The following is a 24,410-nucleotide window of genomic DNA, read 5'->3' as shown; positions in this document are numbered from 1 at the left end:
CAACTTGGATGAACATGGAAAACATACAGTTGAGTGAAATAAATCAGACACAAAGGACAAATGTTGTATGTCTCCACTTACATGAAATATCTAGACTAAGCAAATTCATAGAAACAGAAAGTAGATTGGAGAATACTAGAGGCTGTGGTGGGGGTGTAAAGGTACGGGGAATAAGGAGTTATTGCTTAATGGGTGCAGAGACTCTGTTTAGGGTGATGAAAATGTTTTGGTACTAGATGGTGGTGATGGTACCACAACCTTGTAAATATAATTAATGCCCCTGAATTGAAAATAATAATAATAATAATAATAATAATATAGTACTTCTAAATATTCTTATGTAAGGACACTGTAAAAGTCAAAAGAAAGTTCAAAAGCAGAGAAGCTATTCTCTAAATGAGATAATACACATAAAGCACTTAAAACAATGTCTGTTTTACTATGTGCTGAGTGTTCTATGTTAATGATTGTTACCACTGTCTTTTTTTTAAAGTTAGTTTTTTATTTTTAAAGATGCCTTAGATTATATAAAAGTTACATAAAAAATACAGGAATTCTTTTATACCCCACCCCCTCCCACTCCCACACTTCCCCCAATTAACAGTGTCTTTCTTTAGTGTGGTACATTTGTAACAACTGATGAACACATACTGAAGTATTGCTACTAACCATGGACTATAGTTTACATTATATTTTACACTTTGCACCATACAATTTTATAGGTTTTGACAAAATGTATAGTGGTTTGTATCTGTTATTTCAATGTCGTACAGGACAATTCCAATGTCCTCAAAGTACGCCATATTACACCTATTCTTTCCTGTCCTTCCTCTTAGAACCTCTGCTGGCTACTGCCTTCATATCAATGATACAAGGTCTTCCATTGCTAGAGTAATCACGTCTACTTAAGTCCATAGTTGCAGTCCCCCCTTACGTTTTTTCATTCCTCAATCTTGAGGATGTGGGGATGGCGATACTGCCCACTCTGTTTCTGATTGAGAGGGGTGTTACTATTTTCTTAAATGTAGTGGATCCAAATCTTAGCCAACAAGTATACAGCAGCAGAGCTTTAATTTTCTACAAATGAGCATAATCACTTTTTCAATCCCACTTTCTACTAGGGTGGTAGACAAAACCTTAGTTAATTCTACAATCCTCCCAACCATTTAGCTGCTCTTGTATGTAAGTTGCAGAAACTACTATAGATCCCAAGTGTTGGGGTTGGGGGATAAGGGAAGTCCATCTGTTCACACTTATCTGCTGAGACGGTCATCATCCCATATGACCCACTCACCTTTGCGTTTTTCCATCTTCATGGCTTCTTTGGATTTGGTGGGTTTTCTCATCTACTTCTGGGCCAATCTCAGGCCCTTGGGAATCATACAGCTGATCTACCATGGCAGGGTACCTAAGAGTCTTTTTAAGAACATTATTTTCCCCAGGGTTTTCCTATTTTCCTAAGTTCTGCCTGGGAGACAGGATGTGAATCATTGATTCTTTTGAGCCTCACAAACCTATATGGTTTTTTGCCCCTTCTTCCACTTCCTCTGCTCCCAGTCCAGGTGGAGCTCAGGGAGACAGCGCAGGGCCGCCTTTCTCTGAGACCCAGCGATTTCCTTTCCGCTCTCTGCTGCCTTCTCTCCCTGTTCTTACTCAGCAACTTTCCTCACATAATTTTCTATGTTTTTTAAAACTCAAAATCCAGGAAAAAGCTGCCTCTATCTCTGTTTTCTCCTAGCATATCCCTTCTCTGAGACAATGCTTAGAGAAAGAGGGGTGACTAAATGGGGAAAGGAAATAATGGAGAAATATGTCCACACATTTCACTTTTTCTGCCATTCCAACAATGCTTGAATGGAAAAAAGTACACAGCTGAGTTCTTAACCTTTTTCAAATTCCCATAATTAGTTAAGACAGTCTGGCTAGGTTTCAGAACATGCAGAATGATGATTATATTGAACATCCACCCTCAACGCATCCCCCATAGGGACTGATGTACTTGCCAAAGTAGGACTTACAGGTTCAAAGGAGATTCTTGCTTGAATATTTCCCCAAAAAACATGAAATCTATTCCAACAGAACTAACAACAGCTAATAAACTGAGGCTAAGAGAAATATGGCCAGATAAGTGAAATAGTCAAGATTTTAGAAAAGCCCTTATTTGACAGACAAAATGGTAGCTAGTAAAATTCCATCCTGTGGTTTTAGTTTCAAGTCATTCTATCCTGCCACACATTTGGAAATCATGCCATGTGTCTTCACTTCCTAGGGCTGCTGTAACAAAGTTCCACAGACCAGGTGGACTAAAACAACAGCAATTTATCATCTCACAGTTCCGGAGGCCTGAAATCAAGGTGTCAATAGGCCCACACTCCTACTAAGTCTGTAGGAAAGAATGGGGTCCATGCCTCTCTCCTGGCTTCTGGCAGTGGCTTGCTAGGATTCCCTGCCTCCATCATCACGTGGTATTCTCCCCTGCCTGTCTGTGTCCAAATTTCCTCTTCTTATAAGGAGACCAGTCATATTGGTTTAAGGACCCATTCTACTCCTGTATGACCTCATTTTAACCTAACCAATTCCATCTGCAATGACCCTATTTCCAAATAAGATCACCTTCCGAGGTACTTGGGGTTAGGACTTCAGTAAATCTTTTAGGAGGACCATTCCTAACACCATGCTAGTGGTTTTTGTTTATTTATCCATTCATGCACTCAGCAAATACTTAGCGGGTCTCTCTGTGCCAGGTACTGTGCTAGGGGCTCACGGCCACAACTGAGAGTGAGGCAGTGTGGTCCTGTGTGAGCACGTTTCAGGCTTTGTTCCCCAATCCAACCTGACCACTTGATGGATATGAAACTGAAAAACCATTAAAACAGGGTTCTGGCCAGAAACATTGGTTATTATGGGTTCAGAAATGTGTAGTCTTTTGCACCTCAAAGGATTTTGTGAAGAAGATAAAAAAGCAGCCTACTCAATGGGAGAAAAGTTTTTGGAAATCATATAATGGGTTTATTAAATATGGGTTTATTATCCAGGACATATAAAGAGATGCTACAACTCAACAATTAAGACAAATGACCCAATTAAAAAATAGAGAAAAGACCTGAATAGACATTTTTCTAAAGAAGAAATATGAACGGCAAAAAAACACATAAAAATTATTCAACATCATTAGCTATTAGAGAAATACAAATCAAAGCTACAATGAGATATTTCACACCTGCTAAAATGGCTACTATTAAGAAAACAGAAGACTACAAGTGTTGGAGGGGATGTGGAGAGATAGAAATGCTTATTCACTGTTGATGGGAATGTAGAATGGTACAACTGCTGTGGAAATCTGTTTGGCAATTCCTAAGGAAATTGGATATAGATCTGCCATGTGACCTGGCAATACAACCACTAGATATATATCCAGAAGACCTGAGAGCAGGGACACAAACAGACATCTGCACACCGATGTTCACAGCAGCATTATTCACAATTGCCAAAAGATAGAAACAATCCAGGTGTCCATCAAATAATGAATGGCTAAACAAATTGTGGTGTGTATACACAATGGAGAATTATTCAGCTGTAAGAAAAAATAAGGGAAACGGACTTGGCCCAGTGGTTAGGGCGTCCGTCTACCACATGGGAGGTCCGTGGTTCAAGCCCCGGGCCTCCTTGACCCGTGTGGAGCTGGCCATGCGCAGTGCTGATGCGCGCAAGGAGTGCCCTGCCACGCAGGGGTGTCCCCCGCGAAGGGGAGCCCCACGCGCAAGGAGTGCACCCATAAGGAGAGCCGCCCAGTGCGAAGGAGGGAGCAGCCTGCCCAGGAATGGCGCCGCCCACACTTCCCGTGCCGCTGACGACAACAGAAGCGGACAAAGAAACAAGACGCAGCAAAAAGACACAGAAAACAGACAACCGGGGGAGGGGAGGGGAATTAAATAAATAAATAAATAAATCTTTAAAAAAAGAAGGAAAAAAAAAGAAAAAATAAGGTCATGAAACATATAACATGAATGAACCTGGAGGACATTATGTGGAGTGAAGCAAGTCAGACACAAAAGAATAAATACTGTGTGATTGTGCTAATATGACCCGAATGAATAAAATGAGCAAACCCATGGAGTTAATAGCTAGAATATAAGTCCCAGAAAATAGAGTGAGGTTAGAGAATGGAAAGCTGAGGTTTAATCTGTGCAGAATTGGTAAAAAGTTGTTTGTAAATGGATAGAAATGGTGAAAGCACGTCATAGTGTTTGTAATTAGCAGTGCTAATATAGGGATATGATAGTTGTTGAAAGGGAAAGCCTAAGGTCATGTATGTCACTAGAAGGAAAGCTGAAAAATGAAACCTGGGACCTGGATAGCATAGTGAACTCTCTTGTGAAAAATAAGTATGATTAATAATGCACATATAAGAATGCTTTCCTCTGAAACAGAACAAATGTACATTAATTTTAGGGTGATTTTGGGCAAAAATACAAGCAAAGCAAACTATGGATGGTTGTATAAAATAATATATTAATAAGCTTCTATCAATGTTTTCTTAAAAAAGGAAGTACGCTAAATGAAGGAAACTAGACAAAGAGTACTACATATTGTTTGACTCCATTTATATAAAGTGTAAATACAAATAAATTATAGAGATGGAAATAGATTAGCAGTTATGTACAGCAGGAGGATAGAAAGATTGAGAGGTGACTACTAAGGGTAGGGTTTCTTTTTTTTGCTTGTTTGTTCTTTGTTGTTGCTTTTTTCTTTCTTTTCTCTCTTTTTTGGTGGAGTAATGAAAATGCTCTAATATTGATAGAAGTGATGAATGCACAACTCTGTGATTATATCAGATGCCATTGATTGTACACTTTAGATGGACTGTATGATTTATGAATATGTTTCAATAAAGTTGATTTCTTTTAAAAAGAAATGTGTAGTTAGATGTGTGACTTAGAAAAAATCATTAATAGTGGCTGCCAGCTGAACCGACAGAATAGAATGAAAAGTTCCTTTATTAGTGTATAACTGTGCAAATGAGCCACATTGATGGGGGCACTTTGTACCATCTGAGTATCAGGTTAAATGCCACCATGTTATTACTGGTCTAATGAATTTTAAAAGTGTCATTCTAACGCAAAGCCAGCGAGCAGCAAAGATAAAGAAATTCTGCTGCCACAGCTGAAAGCACTGCCACTGCTAAGGCACTTTCTCAACCAGCACACACTCAGACTGGATTGCACTTTGGACCCATGGAAATTCCTGCCTCAAAACAAACAGTTTCTTTGGACTTGTAATTCTTTTTTTTTTTTTTGGTAAATTGTACACTTTATTAATGTATATCAGGGAGCAGATATGGCTCAAGCAGTTGAGCACCCACCTCCCACATGGGAGGTCCCGGGTTCCGTTCCCAGTGCCTCCTGCTGGCGGAGGGGGATGAGCGGTGCTGCCATCTTCCTGCCGACTCAGGCTCCCAGCACTGGGGCCTAGACCTGTAATTCTTAACCCAAATTAAAGACCAAGAGAACGAGAGCACAAATTGCAATCTAACAGTTAAGGGATTGAAAGGCTACATATTCACCTTTATTCACAGTCTTGCACATTTCCAGAATTTCTAACTCACTGAAAGTAAACTAATCAATGTTAATGTTTTTCCTTACACCAAAACGAAAAGTTGAAACTTCCTCACTGAATTTCTGTTAAGTGATAATTATGTGCCTTACAGCCAATTGAATCAAATTATTGGTTTAAAAGAAAGTTCGCCTTATGGAAGTTGCTGCGATTTCTTTTTGCTTGCTATAGGATAATTTCATTACTTATAGACTTGTTAATGGGTCACAGCGATTTCCATATGAATTCTAAGCAAAGTGGGTTTTCAGATGAACTTTCTTTTGGGAATTGGTGACTTTGAAAATTCAATCTATCAAAGAAAAACAATAACAAACACCCTTTCTCCAATACTCAGACTATAGTCACAGTATAAGGGTTACCGCTGTTTTACAGACAACACTTCTATTCAAGCCACATTTTTGCGACAAAAGCTGCATCTGAAAAACTACATAGGAAAAAGTACAAATGAAGAAAAACACCCCGCTTCTTCAAAGAACAATAAAGCACCTCTGTGTGGTGTTTGTGATTGGGAAAACAAGTTCCAGACTGCATCAGCGGTCCCCACAGACTGCCTGACAGAAGGAAGAGGGCCTGTTGACCAGTGTCTTCTCTCCCCTAAATTAGGCGTCCTGCCACAAAGCACCAGGACTTCATTTGCAAATCAAACTGGGTGATTCTTAGGTCACTCTATATACAGTTGTTCATAACAAAAGGTGATCTAATAAGAGTCTTCAATCCAATGATTAAATTGTAATAGTTTATTTTGTTTTCAACTAGTCCAGATGTCTTTCTTCCATTTTGTGCTGTTGGCTGTTCTTTCCCTAAAAGAGCAACAAATCTGCCTCCTGCTTCCTCCTCTTCACATTTTTGATCTGTAAACATAAACTTCTAGTGAAAGTGATCTTACAGAGTTGAAATTCCTAATTGGAAATTGCTTTTTTAAATATCTCCAGTTTAATTGAAAATTGACCAGTCTTTTTGCCTTTTTTCTCTCTGTGGAATCTATTATTAGGGCCAGAGAGGCCCAGAATCCTGTATAGTTTTCCAACATAAGCCCTATGGGCAGATTTCCCTGACTTTCCAAGCTTTCCAGTGAGACTGATGGAGCAGCAAAACCCGCATTCATAGCCCACCTGATAGTGGGTATTGCTTTAGCTTATTTTGTTTTGTCTTCATCACCTGCAATTGTAGACCTTTTCAGTGTAGGTGGTTGGTAATTTTCTAATACTGCATTAGGGTTGGTGATATACAGAAAGTCAAGTTCTGTGGCTGGAATCTAGACATTCTGCTTACCTGAAGGGTAACAGTAGAGTTCCATCTCATAACCTGGTATGAAAGTTACTGTATGTCCCTATTCAACACAAACTCTGCATGCCACAATGTGCCACCTGGTCTCTCTTTTTACAGATCAGTTTGAACAACAGGGGTGTTACCTACTCCAGCATGACCAGTTAATGGATATGAATTTGAAAAACCATTAAACCAGGGTTCTGGCCAGAAACGTTAATTATTATGAGTTAAGAAATGTGTACTTAGGAGATGTGTGACTTAGAAAAAATCATTAATAGTGGCCTTCAGCTGTGCAGATAGAGAAAAGACTGAAAAGGTCTTTTATTAGATAACTCTGCAAATGAGCTATGTTGATAGGAACACCGTGTGCCATCTGAGTGTCAGGTTAAGTGCTGCTGTGTTATTACTATTCTAATGAATTTTTTCCCTCCCCAACCCCTGCCCTGCTGTTTTTGCTGTCTGTGTCCATTTGCTGCATGATCTTATGTATCTATTTCTCTTTTTGTCTTCTCTTCTCATTTTTTCTCCACTAAGATTCACTGGGTTTCAGTCCTGGGGACCTCTGATGTGGAGAGAGTTTCCCTGTCACTAGCACCACTTCAGTTCCTGGTTTCTGTTGTGCCTTGACTTGACTCTCCCCTTTGTCTCTCTTTTGTTGTGTCATCATTTTGCATGGGCACTGGCTCACCATGTGGGCATGTTGTTTTTTTTTTTTAACCTGGAGATTTATTTACCCAGGGATTGAACCCGGGTCCTCCCATATGGTAGGTGGAAGCCCAATCACTTGAGCCATATCTGCTTCCCTATTCTAATGAATTTTTAAATGTATCATTCTAGGGAAGCAGATGTAGCTCAACTGATAAGAGCGTCCACCTACCATTTGGAGGATCCGGGGTTCGATAATGTTGGCCCATGCTCAGTGCTGCCATGCGCAAGGAGTGCCATGCCACACAGGGGCACCCCTAGTGTAAGGGAGCCCTATGCACCCCGCAAAGAGAGTCGCCCCACATGAAAAAAAGCACAGCCCACCCAGGAGTGGCGCTGCACACATGGAGAGCTGACATAGCAAGATGATGCAACAAAAAAGAGATGCAGTTTTCCGGTGCTGCCTGACAATGCAAGTAGACACAGAAGAAAACACAGCGAATGGACAGAGAGAGCAAACAATGGGGGGAAGGGGAGAGAAATAAATAAATCTTTTTTTAAAAAAGTATCTTTCTAATGCAATCAATCGATTATAGATGCAAATCCATCTATGAAATACTGCTCCTTCCCCCACTTCCCAGTGACAATCAGGCCACTGCTTGCTTGACCAAACAACTGAACCCCATAACCTAGCCAAGGTGATTTGTGAAATTGACCATCACACTAGATCCTTCTTTAAAGGTTCTTGCTCAAACCTCAGTACTGTATAGATACTTTTAAAGGAAAACAGTCCCAAGAATGCGTCTCCAAACTCCAAACTGAGAAAGACCAACTAAAGAAAATAAGCTCTGATCCTATTAAAATGTCTTTCAGTTACAAATTACCATGGGAAAAGGAATTTTATCTATATAATACATAAAGTAATCTCTTTTTAGATGATCATTTTAAAAGATTTTTAAAAATTAGTGTGTTCAAGGATTGGATCACTGTCCAGCCATGAATCTACAGAATGGGTCCCACCAAAGTTCAATGGGCCATAAAGACTGAAAACTGAAGCAGGCCACTACATATAGCAAAAGAGTAATAAGAGTTTATTAGGGAACTTACAGACCGGGAAACCAGTCCTGGGAGGCTGCAGGACCTTCAGGGTAGCACTCTGCACCACCCAGTGGTTTACAGAGGATTGCAAAGGGCAAGGACAAAGAAGGCACAGAGCCAAGTCAGGGTTCACAAGATTGTAAACATGTCTCTTTGAAGTTACTGATACATAGCAGGAGTAGTTTTAGTACAGATAGCTAAAGTGCTTAGGAATGTGCACGTGTGTTTTATGATGCTCTTCCAGAGGAGGCTTTTTGTTTTATCTAGGAATTTATGACTTCTCTGGTTTACAGTCTCACAGTCACCCAGAATACTCATGAGTCCCGATTTGAGAAGTTCGGTCCTACATCTACCTGTACTGAGTCAGTAAACAGAGCGTTTCATTCCTAGTCATCTCCTTCTAGGGTGTAAGACTTAGGATGCTGAAAGAAGACTTGGAATGTGGACTCTCCAATGACTCAGAATGACGTTGCAGTCGTCAAAAGAGTCCTCTGAGATCTCTGAGTCCAAAGGTATGTAACCAGGGAACTAGCAAAAGCTGAACTTTTTTTCTTCACCAGTACTCTTCCCAACCCCAGCGAGCACAGGGACAACCAAGCAAATCAAACCCCGGAAACCTCATAATTCCCCAGGATAATTATGAGTTGCAGATACTTCTGGCTGCATACCTAGTATCAATCCTCCCCATCTTTATGACTAAGAGAATCCCAATTTTGTTCTAAGTGAAAATATACCCAACTAAAAGGCTGTATTTCCCTTGTAGCTGAAGTGACAATGGGACACGGTTTTAGCCTTAGTCTGGAGTTATAGGTGAAAGTTTCTGGGCAGGGCAGCCGAGAGTAGGTTTAGGCAGTGTTTGTCTTTCACCCTACCCCTTCTCTAGAAAGTGGAGGCCCTGTAGAAGTGGAACTGCCATCATTGTCAGAAGTGATCGTGGCATGAAGTCACAGCTAAGGGGGCCAGACATGGGCTGGGCTGGGTCCCTGGTGGCTTGATGGCTCCTTTGTACCAGCCCCAGACTCCCTATCTGAAGACTCTATTTCTGTGGGAAAAACAAACATTTGATTTGTTTAGACCACTGCTTTTGGAGGTTTCGATTACTCACAATCAAATACAATCGCTAAGTGATAAGCTATTTAAACAAAAGGTGCATGTTACTCTAGCAACGGAATTTCAAGTAATATTTCTGGGAGATTATTCTGAAAGCAGGTTGAGCTGTCTCTCCTTTGAGATTTGCCAGTATTTTGAAGGAATTTGTTATTTTTCTTCTCTATCGAAATGAAGAATAGATCCATATTTCCTGACCCCCACGTAGTATTGGCATAAAGTAGAATTCATAGATGAGTTTTTCTAAAGTGCTCATATTACTTTGTTTTTGTTTGTGGATGGGTTTCTTTGTTTGTTTACTTACTTAATTTTGAGTCCAGATTGACTCAGAGAAAAATGGAATTACGTCTGTGCCCATGCCAAATCCCTGGTGTTATTTTTTCTCTTTCTTTATGAATGAAAACACGATCTAAAACTCAGCATCTTCTTAGTAATCTTATTACTCCTAGCTTTAAAGAAAGTTAACAGAAATAACTGAAAGCACCAGTAAAAATTGCATTTATGGAAATGCCCACTCCCATTCAACCTTGCCCAAACATTTCCTAAATTCCAGAGAGACCAGGGTTTTAATTTTTACTATTCAAGGATAAAGGTACCCATTTAGAAATATAACATGGAGTTCCAGGATTTAATTTTATGCCACAGGCCTGACATTCTAATTCTAGACTTTAATAACATAGTACGTCTTTTTTTTCCCTTCAGAATAATAATTTAAAATATATAGTTTTCTACATCTGAGCACTCAAGTGTCCTGGTGCTTGTTGTCATTAGTATACCCTTAAAACAAACCCTGGCTGATCTCCCCAAAGAAACATAATCATTTTTCCAATTATCTAGCGAATCATACTTCATTCTGAAAGGATTTGGGACACCTTACAAAATTATATGAAAAAAATTTTAAATAAGATATCCTTAAGAGTTAAGACTTGCAGGTCAAAGGATAATAAAGTTAGAGGTAAGATTAGCACACAAATTGTAATTCACATGTTTTTATATATTTGCTAGATATGGGCCACAAATTGAGTTTAATATTAATTTCTAATGATCAAAGGAAAGTGAGAAACTCAAGCAGTTTAGGATTCAGAATGTTCTGTAAGATAAAGCAATAAACAAGCAAACCAGTGTGCCAGTGAAGCATAGTTTTTCTTCGCAGGTATGAAATGTCATGAATAGTACCCTTGACGACATCCCTACTGAAATACGTACATTTAGGATTTCCATACCACTGTTTATTATAGGCTATATTAAAGTAGGCTTATGCTGACAAAAACTAACGCAGTCTCAGTATGTTGCTCTGTAGCTTAATCTAAATGTAAAACGAGGACTGAAAATCAATGGTTTTGAACCAGGCATCCTCGGCAATTTGAGTTTCAGGGAGGTGCCTCAGGAGTTGCCCTGATTGGAGGAGCAGAGTGTGCTGGATTCAATTTGCTAATCTTTCATTTGAGAATTTTCATCTTTGTTTATGAGGGATATTGGTCCATAGTTTTCTTTCCTTCTAATGTCTTTTTCTGGATAATGCTGGCCTTATCTAATAAGTTGGAAAGGTTTCTTCCTCTTCTATTTTCTGGAAGAAGTTGTTTAGGATCACTATTCTATTTTCCGTAAATATTTGATAGAATTCACCATTGATACTGCCTCACATTTCTCACTTCATTGACAAAGCCTCTCCTAGGGTTGACGGATAAAAATAAATAATTCCCAATTAAATTTGAATTTCAGATGAACGATGATTTTTTAGCATAAGTTTGTCCCATGAAATATTTGGAAATTATTTATTGTTTATCTGAAATCCAAGTTTAATTTACCCAAGAGAATTGAAAACATATGTCCACACAAAAACTTATACATGAATACTCAAAATAGAATTATTCATAGTAGCCCCAAAGTGGAAACAGCCCAAATTTCCAGCAACTAATAAATGGATAAACACAGTGTGGTATATTCATGCAGTGGACTATTATTCAGTCATAAAAAGAAATGTAACCTACTGTCTGGTTCATTGGACTTACCCAGGTCAGCTAACAGGGAGGTGAGGATGGTTAACCACCACATGAGGTAACCGAGAGAGTCTATAGCTGTGAGCAGTAGAATTTCATCCATCAGCCATGTGGGATCTAAGCCCTCTCTCGATTTAGAGGTAGAGTAGACATTGCCATCCAAGGGTCCTCAGGATGGAGGAATAAATATGGATTAGGGTGGACTTACTGGTATTCTACTATAGAATTAATGTGACTCTAGCAATGGAAGAAAATATATCATTGATGTGGAGACAGTGGCCACAGGAGTTGCTGAAGGCAGGGAGAGGGGAAAAAGGTATGATATTGGGGCATTTTGGGGACTTGGAGTTGTCCTCAATGATACTGCAGAAACAGATGCAGGGCATTATAAATCCTGCCATAACCCACTGAATGGACTAGGAGAGAGTGTAAACTACAATATAAGCTATAATCTATGCTGTGTAACAGCTTCAAAATGTACGCATCAAATGCAATGAATGTACCACACTAATGAAAGAAGTTGTCAATGTGGGAGGAGTGGGGGGTTTAAGGAATGGGGTATACAGGAACCTCTTATATCTTGTAATGTAACATTTGTGTGATATATGTATCTTTTAAAAAAAGATTTTAAAAATCGAGAAAATAAAAAAGAAATGTAGTACTGATTTATGCTATAACATGAATGAACCTTGAAAGCATAGTAAGTGGAGAAGCCAGACCTAGAAGACTACATATTACATGGTTTCATTTATATGAAATGAGTAAAATAGACAAAGCCATAAATACAGAAGTAGATTAATGATTGCCGCAGGCTAGGGGTAGGAAGAACGGAGAGTGATTGCTAATAGGTATAGGGTTTCTTTTGAGGGTGATGAAAATGTTCTAGAATTAGTGGTGGTGGTCGCACAAATTTGTGACAATACTAAAAACCACTGAATTGTACATGTTAAAATGTGAATTTTAGGGCATGTGAATTATATTACAGTGAATTATATACATAATTTAAAAAATTTAACTCAGCATCTGCATTATTTGCCAAATCTGGCAACCCTACTCCTGGTTGCATCTGATTGGTGAAACCTAAGTTACAAGTCTCTGCACTCTAGCCGTAAGGGAATCTGGGAAATGTTGCCTTGGGACTTATAATGTGGAAAACTATCAAAACGTGTGGAGAGGGTGTCTGAAAGATGTTTAACAGCCTCAGATGACAGGCGTTTACTATGGATTCTGAAGACAAAATGCCATCTCCACCTCTGACCAGCTGTATGATTAGGAGCTGTGTGTGTAAAATTTGCCAATAATAATATTGCAATTGCTTCCTAACAACTTGCCCTATTTGCTTTCTTGTTCCCCTTGCAATATTTGTTTGAGAGCAGCCAGGGCGATCCTTTTAAAAGGTAAGTTCGATACTGTCACTTCTTTGCTCAAAGCTTTTCAAAAGATTTTCAAATTACTCACAGTGAAAGGACATACTGAAGAGAAACTTTTGGGAGTAGAAACAAAACTGAGCAAGACAGGGACAATAGACTGAAGGAAAGATAAGGTAGGGACAAAAGTGGTGGAAGAGAACAGAGCACGAAATCTCAGAAAGCAAACCATCATTGTTTTTCAATGCTAGATAAAAAACAAACAAAAGAGGGAGCTTTGTGATGATAGAAAAGATAACTTGAAAATATGTCACATAAAAATGAGCAATGGAAAGAAACTGAGGTTGAATCTTATGCATAGTCATTAGAAGTTAAAAGAGAATAAGGAATAGATTTACACTGCCAAAAAAAAAAAAAGCATACAAGAAAGATAGTACATTTAAAACAGATAAAAACTGTAACCTACTGTTTCAAAATAAGCTAAAATACAGTAAGAAAATAATACAAGACATAAGAGAACAAAATAAATTAGAATTAGTAAAATGCAGAAATGAGATGACAGAACTAAGGAAAGAATTAGGAATAAAAGAAAAATATTTTAAATATGAAATTTAAACTAGGAGAATCACAGGAGCAAATAAGGACAATGAATTGTGTCATAAAAGAAAGAAGGTGAAAAAGATAAAAATGATAACATTTAAAAAGGTATGAGGAGAGGTATGCTGGTGCACTTTGGCTCTGGTGGGGAGCTGGAGGTCAAGCGGTGGCCCCAGAGCTGCTGGTGGAGCTTATGGCCTTGCTGGGAAAGAAATACAAGGGCAGTGAATGCCGCAGTGGCCCTGGACACCTGGTTTCCTTATGTCTGAACTGAGATCTGCACCAGCGCCTGAGAGAAGGAACTCTACATTTTACCTTCATGAGCTCCTGGAAAGCAGTGAAATCTATCTCCCAGAGGTTGTGAAGCCTTCCCAGAACCTAGAGTTAGTTGCCCAGCTGAAGAAAATTAGGATACAGCTGGCCAATGAGGAATATAAGCAGATCACTCGTAATGTCACCTGCCAGGATTCAAGGCATGTCAGGACTCTCCGTGAGTTGGGCAAGCAGGTGAGGTCTGGTTATCATCACCTTCAACTTCATTGTCACCATGGCAGCTGCTTTCATCGGCTCTTACCTTAGAAGCCAGTATATCTTCACAGAAATGTGAAGAAATGGCTTCACAGGTGCTGGCTGTGTTTACCTTTGCCTCTGTGGTGTGTCTGGCTGAGCTGGACAACATGGTGTGAGACATGGTGGAAGGCAAGTTGGGAAAGCTGTAACTGGTGCTCCATCACCTGAGTCTGGAGAAGGTTTGGGGGACTCCACGCTCCCAGCTGCCAATCACTGACTCTCATTCAACCCATCAGGCTCTTTGTACTCAGCTCCAGTAAGACAGAGAACCAGGCCAGGCCACCTACTGTTCCAGAGGGAGCGAGGAGGATGCTCAGGTAACACATCTTTAAACTGAAGAACCGGTCTATGGAATCTTGAATACAGTGCCCCTTCTAGCGCCTCCAATCCATTCTGAGCACTGTTGGGGCTAGGTTTTTTTCTCATCAGGAGTGAATAGAATCCAGGCCTTTCTAGAAGTAGACCACTCTGTCTTGAACTTACCCAAGCACATAAATCAATTTTCATTCTTTTCCCACGTCATTGAGGCAGACCTGTAATTTAGGTCAGAAGCCCCCAAGAAGATAGAAAGAATCCCCTTTCTAGTTTGTACTAGAAGGGGAAGTGATCAGATGACATCCAACAGGAGAAAGGATTTGGTACAGGATGGTGGAACTCTAAGCAAGACTGCTGCCTTTTTGGAATTTCAGCTTTGACCTTCATCCTTCTCTTCATTCTGCTTGCCCTTTTCTGAGTTTCTATCTCTCACCAACCCTTCTTCACATTCTCTCCCTTCCCATTACCCTTTGCTCTGCCTCCAAAAAGAAAAACAAATCCAGATGGCAAAACAGTATGTCTGCTTTTAATTGTAAAATTGCTGTGTTTGTGTATGGGAGGAGTGTGGCTATTGTGGATTGTCTCAACCAATAAAGGGGGACATTCTCTGTAGATAGGGACTATTTGCACATTTAATGATATATGTGTGTATGTATGAATATGAGTAAACATATTTATACATAACTGTACATAATATTACACACTAGCCTAATGCAGATATTTCAGGTGTTCTTAAACATGTTTGGGTTGAGTGCGAAAAAATGATATGTAAATGTTCACAGTTGACTGTTTTACATGATTGTCTTTGGAATCACATTTGGAAAAGGAAATGGTCTTAGGCCCCTTTTCCAGAAGACAAAGCTGAGACTGGGAGAAATCAAATCACCAACTTGTGATCTTTCACCTGGTAAATGGAGACAAGGATTCCTAGGTTGTCCTGAAGTCTCTGTGTTATATTAAATCCCTAAGAATTTAGATTCTGTGATGATAGAACTGTGGAAAGCACTTAAAAGGATATCAGTATTAGTTATTTATCCAATAAATATTTATTGCAAAAAAAAGATATGAGGAAGGAGTAAAAGTAAAATATTGAAGATAGGCGAAAAAAAAAAAAAAAAAAAAAAAGATCAGCCAAAGGGATGCTGATGCAAAGCTGCAAAGCACCAGAAATCTCTTGGCTTTTATAAAGGATTTTTATTTGGGGCAGAAGCTTATAGTCACAAGACCCTAAAGAGTCCAACTTAAGGTACCATAAGAGGTACTTCCTCACCCAAAGCCATTGGCCACATGCTGAAACAAGATGGTAGGCAATGTCTGCAAGGGTTCAGCCTGCCTTCTTCCTCTTTAGGCTCCATGGTCCCAGCTTCTTTTGATCTCAAGTGTAGGCTGGCATAAGGCTTGTCTCTCTACCCAGGGCTCATTTCTTTCCTGGCTCAGGTGTTCTGTTCTTTCCACAAGGTCAGCAGTGAACTATCAGGCTCATCTCTCTACCCTGGACCTCTGCCATGTCGAATGAGCTTTCTATTCCTCTGAGTTCTTCTCCTGTGTGTCCACTTCCATGTGAGAGTCTGTTTTATCAGCCCACCAAGGCGGCTGGGACTCACTGCTGAGGTGTACTCTAATGACATGGTTGAATCAAATCCCTAATCGTAACATAATTTAATCAGATGTCTCAGCTAAATTTAATACAATCAAAGGATTATCGTGCCTAGGGTAACAAACCCATTTACAAACATAATCTATATCTCTTTTCGGAATTCATAAATAATATCAAATGGTCACAGACCCATAGAGATCATAAACGTTGCTGAAGAAGAAAACCAAAAAAGAGAAGAGAACAAATACTAACAACTACAATTCAAGTAAGAATTTGCTGAAATAAAAAAATGATTTGAAATTTAAAAAGCAAGTGATATATATATTAGATTATCTTTAGACTTTTCAAGAACACTTCATGCCATAAAAAAAATTGAGTAAGATATTTGAGATACTCAAGGAAAGAAAATGTGAGCCAAGAACTTTATCTCAAGCAAAATGACTTTCAAGTATAAAAGGCACAAGCTGTTATCAACTTGCAAGCACCCAGGGACTATTGTTCCCCTGAGCCCTTCCCAAGGGATAACTTGAGAAGATGTGTCAGCCCAAATGACTCAAAAGACATCGAAGATGGACTAGTGACAAGTACTGAGGACATAGTTGCTTGACTAAACAAGGGCTAAGAGGGAGAGAGAATTGTATGTAATGGCTGTATTCTTTGCCAAGTTACACATAAAGAAATGTTTTTGTTGAGAATGGAGATAACATGAGCAAAATATTTTTAACTGTTTTCAGGAATTGTAATTGGTGATGGTTGTATTAGTATTTTTATTCTGAAACTGTTATATATATGATATGGATAAAGCAAATATGTAATTATGGGATATTCTAATCCTATTTTCCCCTGTGTTCTTGAGAACCAGAATTCTCAGTATACAGGGAAAGAATATTGAAATTTGCAGTCTTGTATTTGAATGGAAAATAGCAGTATGAACACCTGAAATAATTTATCTCCCCAAAACAAATATACATGTGTACATATAATTTCCACTATGTGTGTGTGTGTGTGTATCTCCACTAGAAAGTTCTGGAAAAAAAGATCGGTTCAGGTATTGAGCATACGTATTGCCTATCTAGATTATGGTATTGAAACACTGAAAGAAACCAGGACTTATTGGAGAACTGGCTGATATCAGGTCTGGGGCTGTGTAGCAGTTTGATATTGTTTATGAATTCCAAAAATAGATATTGGATTATGTTTGTAAATTGGCCTGTTCCTTTGAACATGTTAGATTATATTGGATTCAGAGGTTTTCACTTTTACTTGATTAAATAATAATTAAGGCTTTGATTGGGCCATGTCAGTAGGATGTTGGGGCGGGGACTCGCAGAGAAACTTTGTGTCAGAGAAAGGAGGCTGGAGTTGTGATCCTGGAGCCCTGGAAGTAAGCACATAGAGAACCAGACACGTGAGGAAAAAGAGAAGGTTCCATTAGACATGGCAGAGGCTGCTGGAAGAAAGACGAGCTGTTCACCTGATAATCTATAGCTGGCCTTATGGAGAGAGCACAGCAAATTGAGCCCAGAGAGAAATGAGCCCCATGAAGAGAGGGAGAAGAATCCTGAAACCTGGCAGATGTTGGCAGCCATCTTGCTCCAAATGTGGCAACAGACTTTGGTGTGGGAAGTAACTTAATGCTTTATGGCCTGGTAACTGTAAGCTTCTATCCCAAATAAATACCCTTTATAAAAGCCAACAGATTTATGGTACTTTACATCCGCATCCCTTTGGCTGACTAACACAGGCAGGCAATGTAGAAAATGAGCCTGGAGCATCCTTTGTGTATTTCATGAGTAAAGGAATCACTAGTATAATACTGTTCAGACTGCCTAGTCTTGTACCTGGCTATGCTTCCCACACTGAAGCTTCATTACTAATTTTTTGATACTGGGGATGCTGAAGTCTTGTCACTTGAAATGTTTGGTTTTTTGCTTTTAAAGTAAAACCTCATTACTTCTTCCTGGAATTTAAGGTAATGGATTAAACTGTATGGTTTGTTGAAGCAAATTAGTTGCCTATGTGAACTACTTAAGAAATGATTTTAAAGCTCTCTTTTAAAAAGCACTCATTTACAATTGATATGCCAATTATGATCGCTCTTTTCAATTATATTTAAATACCTTCCTTGAGGATCCCAAGGAAGCCACACTTCATTTTTAGATGCATTCAATTTACTGTTTATCCTTGAAATGTGTACCTATGTATTTTATGGAGAATTTAAATATTTTTTTTCTTTTCAATTTATTTACATTTTTCAACTATCCAAATTCAACTTTGTCTCTACTTGAGTTTTAGTTAATGAGGTTTTACTGTAGCTTATTTTTCTCTTAGCACAACATACTACGTAGTTTGCTTATTTCCATTTTGATCTTTTGATTGTTTCATTCACAACCTCCCAGCCCTGTTTTGTTTTGTGAAGGCCCAAAGACTCCTATAAAACTTTGTACATTAAACAACTACATAAAACAAATATACAAAAAATTCAATGTGGCAAGGAAGCCATCAAAGGAAGAATATAGGGTCATATCAAAGAGACTCAGGAGCCAACTTGAAGAGGGTCCCGCTGCAAAGGGGGGCGATTTGAGCTTCAGTAATGATAGTAACCACAGTGCGTAGAAACACATAAAATATGTTTAAATATATGAGTTTGTAACAATATTTTTAAAATATCAAAAGAATTAGTCCTCTTCAGAGGATAGTAGGGAAGCAACTTATTACTATTTTGAAAATCTTATATAAATGGAAGAGGCTCAAATATATATATCCTGCCTTTCCTATATGAAATGTACCATTGTGTAACCAAATAGTAGATGAGGAAAGTAACTCTATCAAATTTTTCCAGCTAATAAATGAAAGCAAAATGATAAAAGTTGAATATCACTGATTTGTAAGCCCCAGTGAATTAATGGATCTAGGAAATGAGCATCTAGTGCTGTTAATATCATAAAAAAGGGAAACATCAGACATATGCCTCCTGATGAAAGAACAAATCACCACCTATAGTCTTGCCAAAGGAATCAGTTCGGAGTCTGGTCACGCCTCTGGATCTAGCACCCAATCTACAGGAAGCACCGAAGACAGTGGATCATGCTAAATGCACCACTCAGCAAAACCCTAACTGTAAAAAACTCTATAGTTCAGTGGTTTGCAAAGTGTAGCCCCAGACTAGCCACACTTGCATCAACTGGGAACTTGCCAGAAATGCAATCCTACCTACAGAAACAGAAACAGAAACAGAAACAGAATCTCTAGGAGTGAGGCCCAGCGTCTATAGTTCAGGGAGGCTTTCAGGTGATTCTGATACAGACTGACGTTTCACTGCTATAGGTCTAATATCCAGGATTCTTCAATAGAATTTAAGGAAAAGGGATGGAGGAGAGACCTGGAGATGAAAAGAAATATATGAAATGGCTTAAAAGAAATAGAAGGTGAAAAAGATAGAAATGTTAAAAATCAGAGATATGAGGAAGTATAAAAACTATGGAGGCTATGACAAGGTTTAAGTGGTCCACATGGAGGGATTTCTGGAATGGTTGGCAAAATAATATTTCATGCCCTGGAGGTGGTTACAAGGGAGTTTGGCTGATGATAATTCACTAAATTATGTACTTGTGTTGTATGGTTTTCTGTATTTTTGTTTTATTTCTGTATAAAAAGTTATAAATGTTACTGTTGCTTGAATGACACTATTTAAACCTCTTGGGCCTTTGCTTCTTTGCCTGAGCCATGAAGAATTAGCTTTTTACTTGCTATGGAATTTTCCTTCACAACCCAAATAATGTTGACCTTGTAGTAGTTATTTGTCATGGTTTTTATGGGAAATGATTCTATACATTATAATTCTCCAGGCCAGAGTTTAAATTATTTTTGGCAATGGAAGGAATAGAGTACTGACTTAATGCAGACAATCATTACTCCCATTCTCTCCTTTATGACTACCTGAAAAAATATACCCTCCCACCAGGAGACCATCAAGGATGTGGAGAAAGGAGTAATCAATAAAAGGGAGCCCTGACTAGAAGGCTGGTGTGATGCTATTTGGCAAGTGTAATCCGCCAGCGACTGAGGGAAAGACTGAGCTGTTGTTACATGAAGAGAAGGGCTTATCCAGGTCGGAAGTGGCTTTACCCCAGACTGACAGGAATCAGGCCACTCCTCTGTGGCTACAGGCCAGGGAAGCATGTTTCCTTCCGTGGTCTTGGGGTTAGGGTGTGAATAAGGTATTTATGAGGGAGTTTGAAATCACTAGCCTGGTTTTGGGGCATATATATCCCTTATTTCTCTTTCCTCCTCCTGTAAATGAGTATACAGTCCTCTTTTAATAGCTTTTTAAATTTAATATTTATATTATTATTCTCATTGTATTTCACAAATGTATCAGTCTGTGACTTATTGGATATTTTACAACAAGCAAAAACCCAAATTCCAGTACCCCACAGATAGTTTGAGAAACCTGTAATTAGACTACATCAACATCAGGAAAGTCTATTCAGGGCAGCGGATGCAGCTCAAGCAATTAAGCACCTCCTCCCTCATAGGAGGTCCCAGGTCGGCTTCTGGTGCTTCCTAAAGAAAAAACAAAACAGACAACAAGCAAAAAAACAACGAGCAGGCGATGAGCACAAACAATGAGCACAACCAACCAGCAAAATCAATGAGTCAACAGACAAGGGAGCCATCTCGGGGTGGTGGGGGTTGGGAGGGGGGCAGAAATTGTATTCATTAAAAAACACCATAAAGAGCGAAAAAGGGAGCCGGAGAATAGGGAAAATAATTGCAGCACATAAAACTGACAAAAGATTATTATCTAAAATATATAAAGAATTCATTCAAATTAATTAGGAAACTGAACAATTAGCTTGAATCGTCACTTCATGTAAGAGGAAATGCTAATGGCCAATGAGCATATGAGGAGCACTGAACCTCATTAGTCATCAGGGAAATGAACATGAAAGCCACAAGGAAAATCAAAGTCATCAGATCAACGAACATTTAAGTCTCACAGTTCTGAATATTGGTGAGGATACAGGAATTTCCTTATATTGCTCATGAGAGTATAAAATTGGTGAAATCACTCTAGGAAATTCTCTGACACCATCTACCAAAGCTGACTAGACTCACGCCCCATGAGCCAGCAATTTCACTCCCAGATACACCACAGATATTTGGCCTGTGAGAGTGAAATGACAGGTGCAAAATATTCACAGCAGCATTATTATTTTTAATAGCCCCAGATTGAAACAACGCAAATGTACCATCATCAGTAGAAAAAATGGACAAATTGTGGTATATTCCCACTGTGGAACACTAAACGACAATGAGAAATGAACAACACACCACTTCACGCAACAACACGGGCATGCCGCACATACCCTGACAGTTGTCATAGGGATTTCTCATAGTTCTCCCAAGGGAGTAGCAGGATGTTCGGTGATAGATCGGTCTATAAGTTCAGACATATCCTGGAGCTAGAACATTCTTGTCTAGAGAGTCAAAAGCTGGGATGTCATGGGGAAGAGGTAGATGTTACAGTCACTGATGGCGTCTGGGGCCAGGGAGAATTTCAGATTCAGTGGCATAAAATTCAGAAACTAATCCTAGAACTGGGGCCTCCGGACCCCACTGTTGGAGTCCTGCACTGGGAACTCCCAGGACTGGGGTGGAAGGAGATAGGAAGGTCTCCTCCTGTGGAAATTTCCCAGGGGCTGGGCAGAGGGGCGCTGTAGGAAGCGAAGACCATGGGACCCTACGGTAGGCAGAGGCAGAGGCTCAAGATAGCGTCTGTCCTCCCCAGTAACATACCCCTGGCTTTCGGTGCTTGGTGGTCTTGGCCCAGTGGTTCTTGAAACGCATCCATCTTAGGCTTGCTCAGGCTGGGTTCCTTAGCTAGGTCCTGCCCTTCTTTGCAGGCTGGGTGCCTGGCGCTCTCAAGGTGTGTCCAGCTCTTGTAGCTCTTCCCTGCTGTTAGGTGAAGCATCCCTGGTGCTGCTTCTTTGCAGGGCACATGACTTCCTGAGATTCTTACACCCTTCACTTCTGCTCAGTCCCCTCCCTGGGTTCTTACAGACTACTTTTGTTGATTGTACTGCCCTTTGGTATCTTTACTACCTTCAAGGGTTTGAGAAGAGGCAAATATTTTTCTTCCATTTATTGTGAATCAACAGTCTTGTGTCCTTGACCCCACCCTTCCATGACCTTGTTGTATCTCTCACTTGGCTCTGTCTCTCCATGGCATCTTCTGCTCTCTCTGCTGGCTCATTCTCCTCACCCTTCTCCTGACCCTGCTGGAAAAACTGTCCTTCCCCCAACTCTTCACTCACCCTCTGTCCTCTGTCCAGTGCCGTAGTCCTCTTCCAGGAGTCCCTACCTGAGCCCCAAGCTGATGTCTTCTCCTGCCACCCCCTAAGCTTGGAATAAGTACAACTCTCTCACTGTGCTAACCCTAATGCTCGCAGGTACACAGTGACTATTTGCTAAATGGATGAATAGATAACTGATTATTGAGGAAAGAAGGTGATACTCAAAATTGGTCCATTTTGCTTCAGGTGGGCACAAGTTATGAAAGTACAAAATCAATTTGCTTTATGACATTTGGAGATTTAATTATGCTTTACCTCTTTTCTGTCAGCACGAATAATGATGAGTTAGCTGCACTCACTTAGAAGTGAAAGCTTTTATCATCCACCACATTCAAAATCACTGCTTTTCTGGCCACAATCTTACTGCAAAAGGCACACAATGCTCCCACGTTCCCACAGAAAGCCTCCCTGGTGGTCTCTACTCTATAAAGAAAGGCTCCAAGCTTTACTTCAAAACTGTCTGTGGGAAAAGTGTTCTGTTCGCCCAACTATACAAAACAAAATGCAAAATGTTATACTTACTTACAAGAGTGAGAATTAATTCTCAGTTGTCTCCCCTGTGTTTCTTGGGGTGTTGCAGATTGCTGCTTCTTGTAGCTCATGTCTGCGAGTGACTCACTGTTCAGAATCAGCACCACTCTAACTTGGGAACAGAATGAAGATAAATAGACTATTGTCAGTCCTGTTGGTTCACAGTTTGAAAGCTTGTTTTGCACAGATGTTAATACTAATCCGTGGCTTTATAACACTTCTTCCATTACGCCAATGTTCCATTCCAATGTCCCCTGTGGAGGACTTTTGAGTGTGGTATTACTCAACTCCCTTAACACTAATTCTCACCTGAAGGCAAGAAACACAGTCCACCTTCTAATAGGTTGCAATGTAAGAAAACAACCTCCTGTCTGAGTTAGAAAAAGAGCACTACATTAGAGAGGGGAAAATTAAATAAATATATATATATATATATATTTACCTGTATTTATAAATGGTAGCTTTTATACTGTATCCATTAGTTATATCAATAAAAATTTATTAGGGGAAGCGGATGTGGCTCAAGTGATTGGGCTCCTGTCTACCATATGGGAGGTCCAGGGTTCGATTTCTGGGGCCTCCTGGAGAAGTCTGAGCGGCAAGCTGGCCTACACAGAGTGCTGGACCACACAGGAGTGCTGGCCCTCACAGAGACCCAGCGCAGCAAGATGACGCAACAAAAAGAGACATAGAGGAGAGGCAACGAGAGACACAGCAAACCAGGGAGCTGTGATGGCGCAAGAGATTGAGCACCTCTTTCCCACTACCAGAAGGTCCCAGGATCAGTTCCCAGTACTGTCTAAAAAGAAGACAAACAGACACAGAAGAATACACAGCAAATGGACACAGAAAGAAGATAGTGAGCACAAAAACAACAGGGGGTAGGGTGGGGTGTGTTGGGGTGGGGGGGAATAAATAAATCTTAAAAAAAAATTTATTAGAATCTATTATGGGTAGATACTTTGTTGGGTACATGAAATTGAATAAAATATAATCTCCGGCCTCAAAGTTCTAACAGTCTAGTAAGGGTGAGTCCTGGACTACCATGGAGTAGTGTGACTTACAGCTTTATACTAATCTTTAAAAATTCCACATTTTTATTTAGACTCATCATTCACAAAAGCATCACTCTCTTCTTTTAGATTATAAGAAGGAAAAGCACCCCTTTAAATTTCCTCCCTTTTGCCCAACCAACAATAATCTCTAAGATGGTTTCCCCAAGCACGTTTGTCTAAAGAAGAACAAATGCCAAAACATCGCACTGGCGTGGGAAGTGGTGCCATGTCTGTGGGCAAGTCAACATGTTATCATTGGACTATGATGGAGGAAAATGGGGATCAAA

The 24,410-nt window shown here is 39.7% G+C and overlaps 1 protein-coding gene and 1 long non-coding RNA gene across 4 annotated transcripts in view; one reads left to right on the top strand and one right to left on the bottom strand.

The window, feature by feature from the left end:
* LOC139439612 (uncharacterized) overlaps positions 1-23,190 on the bottom strand; it is a 29,188-nt gene extending 5,998 nt beyond the window's left edge. The window contains exon 1 of one of the 3 annotated variants that reach the window (XR_011649557.1): positions 23,060-23,190. This is a non-coding gene — a long non-coding RNA (uncharacterized lncRNA). Of the gene's footprint in view, positions 1-22,498; positions 22,563-23,059 lie in introns of those variants that run through there. The other 2 variants (XR_011649558.1, XR_011649559.1) reach the window with 2 other exon arrangements.
* Positions 13,807-14,415, top strand: LOC101438289 (transmembrane protein 199). The gene is given in 5 exon segments (XM_012525932.2): positions 13,807-13,867; positions 13,870-13,989; positions 13,992-14,208; positions 14,210-14,303; positions 14,305-14,415. Coding segments are annotated over 5 exon segments (603 nt in total).
* Positions 23,191-24,410: the final 1,220 nt, after the last annotated feature.

This window comes from Dasypus novemcinctus, chromosome 9 (assembly GCF_030445035.2).
Source record: "Dasypus novemcinctus isolate mDasNov1 chromosome 9, mDasNov1.1.hap2, whole genome shotgun sequence".
NCBI lineage: Eukaryota > Metazoa > Chordata > Mammalia > Cingulata > Dasypodidae > Dasypus > Dasypus novemcinctus.
This window is presented reverse-complemented; position numbering and strand designations above follow the sequence as displayed.